The 7,142-nt window shown below is 34.4% G+C and overlaps 1 protein-coding gene across 2 annotated transcripts; it reads left to right on the plus strand.

Moving 5' to 3' along the window:
• The first annotated feature begins 1,069 nt into the window (after positions 1–1,069).
• LOC114166039 lies at positions 1,070–7,142 on the plus strand. 2 transcript variants are annotated; one of them, XM_028050692.1, is made up of 4 exons: positions 1,070–1,337; positions 1,973–2,086; positions 5,586–5,690; positions 6,569–7,142. In XM_028050692.1, the coding sequence occupies exons 1-4, from the start codon at positions 1,214–1,216 to the stop codon at positions 6,847–6,849; spliced, it is 624 nt and encodes a 207-aa protein (XP_027906493.1). In that variant the 5' UTR covers positions 1,070–1,213; the 3' UTR covers positions 6,850–7,142. The 2 variants fall into 2 exon arrangements, with proteins under 2 accessions (XP_027906493.1, XP_027906494.1); XM_028050693.1 differs by lacking the exon at positions 5,586–5,690.

Below are 7,142 nucleotides of genomic sequence, written 5' to 3' on the forward strand. Positions count from 1 at the left end.
CTAAGAACCAATTTTTCTCGATCATAATCAGCCCATAATCCACAAAATCCTAATACGAGTCAATTTTGCTTGCGTCGCCTGGTGGGTATTTATCGCCGCCAAGCGGTTCACGCCAAAACCCAAAAACTAATGTAGGCCACCCAGGAATCCGATGTCAATTGCATGTATCCAAATAATTAAGTTTATTGTCAACTGCTTATGTGATTATAGATGTAGATATGTTTTATATCATGTTTATAGGTATTTGGCATGATTTAAATATATGTATGAATATTGTTTTTGTATGCTAGCTTACCTTGTTGTGTGTTTTTGTGTCTTATGTGGTTGGTCTCTTTCTTTTGCGATGATCATCTATTTGGTGAGAGTATACGAAGTTGCACGTTTAGAGAGACACTTTTGGAGGAGGAGGGGCTATGAGTTAGAGTTGTAGAAGGTCTCAAAGAATTTTAGTAAGTGATTAGTTTATGTATAAATAATATATTTTTATAGTCATATCATTTATAAGACTGTATTAATATATTTTGTACAATAAATGATCTGTTTGAACACTATGATGAAAAACTATTTTATTAGTTTTAAATTGTAAAAAATTGAGATGTTACATATAACATATAAATGTAATAATTATTTTAATTTATCTAATTAAAAGCATTAACTAATCAATTAAAATTTTAAAAAAATTTATATAATTTAATATGTTTTAATACTAATTTATATGTATATACGAATAAAATTTAAAATAAAAAAATTTGAAAACAAATTAACAAAATATAAAAATATATTTAAAAATTTTGAAAAAAAAAAGTAACAGACCAATCCGATCCAATTTGTTAGCTCGTCTTACACGGAACATGGTATCATTATTGACCCTTTTTTTCTTGATAGGTTAGTTTGATCCATTGGGTCATGAATGGATCAAGTCAAAACGGGCTGAGCTAGCTTATTTTGCCACCCTTCATTTTGAAGTAAATGGTGTGGATGGAAGAAATCATGGGTGCGAAAAGCAAAAAGCTCAATTATTTTATATAAGCCCAATTTAGTCCAATCGAGAAGAACTCGCTCCGTTTTCATTTCCAAGTTCTTGAGAAACTCACTCTATCACATGAAACTTCATTTGGGAGTGACACAGAGAAATCAGCGACTGCACCATAAACCCTTAAAATTAAATCAATCAAAAATCGTGGATTGAAAACAAATAATCCGAAAGAAAAAAATGGGCTCTAAGAACGAAGAAGCTTCAGATGAAGGACCTAACTATTCACCTCCTTCTTCTTCTTCTTCGTCTCCTTCTTCTCATGCTTGGAAAACTCGAATCGTTATTCCAACCCTCCTCGCAGGTCTCTCCTTTTCTCTCTTCTATTCTGTTGCTTCTTTTCCCCAAAATTTTTCATGGGATCACCTTGCCCACGATGAACACTAATTTTATTTTATACATACTCATGATTAAGCTGGAGAAGTTAATAACTTTGGAATTTGTGTTTTGCAAAAAATTGTTAGTTTTTCACAACGTGTGATCCCTTTTTATACTGGAAAATGTGAGATATTTAGTGTCTCGAATAAGAAGATCCATGTGATTCTCTAGAAAAGTTAGAGGAGCTAATTTGTGTTCTATTTACGTATGATTAAGACAATGTTATGGTAATGATTAGTTATTTACTTTTTAGTCACTATATTTCAAAATTGTCCATTTTATCTTTATCTTTATATATATATATATATATATATATATATATATATATATTCTATATTTAATCGTTTAGTCAAAGTTCAGATGGCAGAGGCAAAATGATATTGTAGTAGTATGTATAAGGAGTAAAGATGATGAAAGTAATATGTGTAGGGATCAAAATGGATGATTAAATGGTGTGTGAAATGTTGCAAATTTATATTAGATTGAGGATTTGGGTGGGGATAGAGAGTGAAAGAGGATAGAGTGTTTGTATTTATGATGTTTGTGATTCTTTGGGAGCAGGGGTTGCTGGAGCTGGAATTGGGTTAATTTCAAAGCATCGAAAAACACTTGGTCTTGCTAATGTGTGTTCTAGCTATGCTGCGAATTTCGCCATCGTCACAGGGTGCTATTGTGGTAATTGTTGGATTTTCTTTTGATCTGATTCTCTGCTTTTCTGTTTGAAGTTGTTGTTGTATTTTGTATTTGATAGCATTGTTTGTGTTGGTTAATGTGGCGTGCTTTGAATCCATTAATTTATTGATTTGCTGCGGTTTCTTATGGATTTGGACCCCTCGTATTTTTCTTTAACACGAGAGTAACATATTATGGAATGGGAGGCAGCCTTTGAATTTATGTTGCTGAGGCAGAAGCAGTTGATGCCTTCCCCTCATAATGTTTCACCTTGATTTTCTGAAAAAGAAAAATGAGAACATCCATTATAGGGTTGGAGATTTTATATGTAACTGTGAAAGAAAAATATGGCCTCAATATTGGGGAGGAGTGTTTATGTGTTACTGGTCTGTACTTGCCGTGATTTATTTTTAGTAAAGCCCTATTAATATGACCTACTTATAAATAAGTGAAATATGCTATATTGTGTTATAGAGAATCCATTTATAAATTGGAGCATGGGGAGTGACCTCCATTTTCCCCCATTACCTTATATACATTTACAGTTAGCCTTATGGAACATTTTGATGAAGTAGATTGGTAAAATTTGAAAACGGTTTGGTGAAGTAACATTTTATCTTTCAGAAGTAACATACCTTCATAAATAACAGGAAGCTATTATTTAGATTTGCTGAGAATTTAAAAATGAACTACAGCTTTTATAATTAGCAGATCTTTATTACATCATATTTAAATTTCTGGCAGGGTTCTTCATACTTCAATGTCATTATGTTATGAAATTCATAACTAATTACTAATAATACCCAGGAAAAATGTATTTTCAGTTTGTATGTTTGTTTCCAGAAGAATACTTTGATAATCAAACAAGTGCTTGGTTACTTTGATAATTTTATAGAAGGTTTCACAGATTAAATAATCTAATAGTAATAGTTATAGTAACTCATTGGACGTAAACCAGATTTTTTTTTTTATCTATGTGGATGTGATATTGGTATCAGTATCATCTAGTGAATTGTCGTAGAGTGTGACACAGTGAGTTGTCAACTCTCAGAAGTGATGTTATGATATAAATTTGGAGATTATTGAGTGTCTAAATTCCACATTAAGTAATATAAGATGCTATGTAAAATATTTAATTGCTTGGTTTTTCAGAAATTTTGTTTAGATATAATGCTGAAGCCATGTATTTATCTTGCTCTCCTCGTGGGAATTTGCTAGGAGCCATGAATTGAAAAGAGAAAGAAAAGAGATTTTATTAAATAGAATGAAAAGAATGATAAATTGGAGAGCACTCTCCTCCAAGTGTTTACCCTTCAATAACAAATCTCCCTCCCTCCTATCCTTCTTCCCCTATTTTTATCTTACTACCCCTCTAGCTAACTAACTAACCCATTAATATTCTAACTATCCTAACTAATTTCTCCTCATCCTTATATCCTGACAATACACTCCTCCACTATCAACCTTGTTCTCAAGGTTAGAATGGTGGAAGCTTGATCCCGTGGCTCTTCATAATCACCACGATCTTTACCCACTCTTTCTAGAAGTAATTGCAGTGCTTTCCTACCATAGGAATGGGAACCCATTGGCTACTGCATGCAGTTTCAGGTCTGGTGGCATGAGTGATGGTGGAGATAAGGGTGGCTTTTGTATAACAGCCTTTGAACCTTCCTTCTGCCTTGGCCCCACTGCCGAGCTGTCATAGATGCAATGAAGTTTAATGCTGAAGGCTCTCCTAACAATTTGAGATTCCAAGATTCCAATGTTATTGATGTTTCAACCTCCTTCATTCTAAAATCTGGGTCCAACAATGATTCTGATTCATATTATGGAAATCTGAATTTGGAAAAAAAATGATGCTTTTTTGTATCTCCACCTTGGACTTCCTTTCTACTATTGGATTACCAAGAAAATGGTCTTTGCAGCCCACATTCTTTACTTTATTTTCCTTTGGTTTCTCCCATCAATGCATGCACTTTTCCTCCACCATAGTGTTTGTTTCTCTTGCTATTTTACCTATTCAATGTTTACCACTAGGCTAAAAGCTACAACTGATAGTCAAGATACAACTTTTTGTACTTAAAACCTTAACAGTCCAAGTGTCACTATTCAATTGTGATTTGATTCACTTGAATATGTCACAAGACAATTGATGCACACTGCAACTTACAACAATTGATGCCCAGTTGTCCTATGTCACAATTGATGCCACTCGGCCCAGCTGGTACACTAGAGGATAATTGTGCAACCTACAACAATCCCCCTTTGAACAATTTTCCTACTAGGAATCAAATTCATGACCTGGACTCAAATATCAATTTTTGGATCAAATGCTTATCTCTAGGTCAAAAGTTATAGGTGATAGTCAATAAACAACTCTTTCTACCTAAGAGATTAACCACCCAAGTGTCATGATTCAATTGTGACTTGATCCACTTGCCTACACTGTGGGACAATTGATGCATCTTGCAACACACTAAGTGTGGTTCTTGGTTAATGAGCCTTCTTTACCTTTTGATTTCAAGAATTGAAATAGATAGCTATCACACTCAGCTGCCACTCTTTAAATCAATTTACCCTTCTATGCTTCCATTAAAGGTAGGCAGTTCCAACTTTTTCACCTATAGTCAGCCTTTACTTCAATGCATTTTGACCCACTTCCCTCCATGCTATTTTTGTTTTGCTCTGTCAAATATGGATCACCCTCTTCATTCAATATCTTTTGCAGCATGTGCTTCAAATTTAAAATGTTGGTCCTCTCTTTCCAAAATATTGAAAGTCTTCCATTCTTTGCAGTAAGTTTCCATCTTAGTCTGTTCTTCTTGCATTATGGCAGCCAATTTTTCAAAGATGTGGCTATCATAGCTATCTTTGAATCTTTTTATCGTAGCTGTGAAAAGTGATCCCCAATCTGAATCTGTGTTATCTTGGCACCGATAATAGAAACTAAAGCATTGCCACACCTTCCATGTTCATGAATGTGTGTTGCAGCTTGTGGATGAATGAATACCTTGTACTACAGTATTTTTCAGCCATAGCAGTACAACCAATTGGGTCTACCGACTCATGCTCATCGCTCTTTTTGGCCCAAATGCCTCCATCTATAACTCTGGCTCTTCCTTGAAGATCCGATAGGCCGGACCAATTTGATAGAAACCAAGAATTGAAAACAGAAAGAAAAGAAATATTTTTATTGAATAGAATGAAAAGACTTGAAATAGGAGAGCATTTTCTCCTCCAAGGGTTTCTCCTATACAAAGGATTAACAATAACAACAAACCTCCCTTTCTCCTATCCTTCTTCCCTTATTTATGTCTCACTGGCACTAACTAATCCATTAGTTTTCTAACAATCTTCACTAATTTCTCCTTCTAAATTGTAACCCTCCTCTTAATAGATAAGTTGATTGATTCATTGGATCCTAGGTTGGGAATGGGGCTCAAACCCTTGTAGATCACTTTTTACCTAATTTACTAAGATCCAATGCTATCTAATTTGTTAGGTGCACGAGAATATGTGGCTGCAACTAGAAAAACGGGACCTGACGACATATGGAACTCTGGATTAGCTGGATTTGGAACTGGTGCTCTTCTTGGGCGACTGCAAGGTTTAGTTCTGCCCCTCTCACTATTGCTGCGTTCTTGTGATTTTTGGCAGTCATTAACCATGGTGAATTATCTATTTGTTCTCCATCTTAACTTTTATTATGTATTTTAAAAAAAATTCTCTTGGATCTTACTTACCATTACACTTTCTTTGTATTTTGTGTGTACTATTTGCTGCAACTTGTTACATATATCATTTTATTCAGGACATTTGATTCTGCCCAACAACTTAGACTGAAATAACTTTGCTTGATGAGATCTGAAATGTTTCCATGTTCAGTTTCCTTGCTCAGTTGTTTTTCTTTTTTGTCTGTGAAATCTTTTTCTGCTGAACTTTTTTCTAATGATTCCTACATTGTCATAAAATTATGTATTAGTACCTAAAGCATGTTTTTCACTAGGGTAGTCAATGACAACGGATTTCTTTTAAAAGTAGAAATTGATCAATACTTTTATCGTGAAGAACTTGGATGTATGTGATATAGCATTGTCAATTACTTACATGGAAGTAGAAGAAAATGTATCATTTCAAGTACATTTTTGTTTTTTTATCTTAGATTGCCTCGTATTTTTAATATTCCAAGGGTAAGGTTCTTGGAGATTACCACTAGGATTGATGTGGAAGTTACACACCCTTAGAGAGGATGAAGGTAATGTGGAAAGCGTCTCTTAATTGCAATGGTACCCAAGGGATTAGTCTCATGACAACTCTTGTGGGAATAATTTGGTCAAAGAGAAAGAGTTTTCCCAGATTGTTTAAATTTTGAAAAATGCATTATTTGAATGTAAATTAAATGTAATATTCTTGCTCAAATTGGGTCAGTAGTTACAGAGGCTCGGTTACAAGCCCTGAAAATTGATTTCACTTGTGAAATTTTAGGTGGTCAACTGGGTGCACTCCGGTACTCTGTCGTCTTTGCTGTTGTGGGGACAGCAGCAGACTTTACTTATTTGAAACTGAAAGATGCTTTGAGAGATTACACTAAAACAATATACCAAGACATCGAGAATTCTAAAGAGAGTGGATCTTGGTTAAAATTGCCAGAATGGTTTCCGGTTAAAGTACTCGATGAGGAAGCCCTTGCTGCTAAACGAGCTCAGGAAGAGCAATTCCTTCAGCAGAGGGCAAGGATTCGCAGCCTTAAAGAAGAAGAATCTTGAGAACTTTAAATTTTTGTGGATGTTTTGCCTGATCCTTGAGCGAGGCAAACTTCCACCACGTAAAGCATTTTGTATACCCAATTTTATTTTATTTTATTGAGTTAGTTTGTAATAATGTACTTTTCAAGCTAAAAAGCAATGGCTTCAGCAGAGATTTTGAAAATGTTGAGATTGAAATTCATGTACTCATTTGGATTGTCTAATGATTTCTCCCTTCTCAGGTAAGACAATGTCCGGTTACTAGGTGAGGAAATCTATAAAAGTTTAAATGTTGTAGTTTGACATTTACAATC

The sequence above is a fragment of the Vigna unguiculata genome, chromosome 10 (genome assembly GCF_004118075.2).
Source record: "Vigna unguiculata cultivar IT97K-499-35 chromosome 10, ASM411807v1, whole genome shotgun sequence".
NCBI classification, from domain to species: domain Eukaryota; kingdom Viridiplantae; phylum Streptophyta; class Magnoliopsida; order Fabales; family Fabaceae; genus Vigna; species Vigna unguiculata.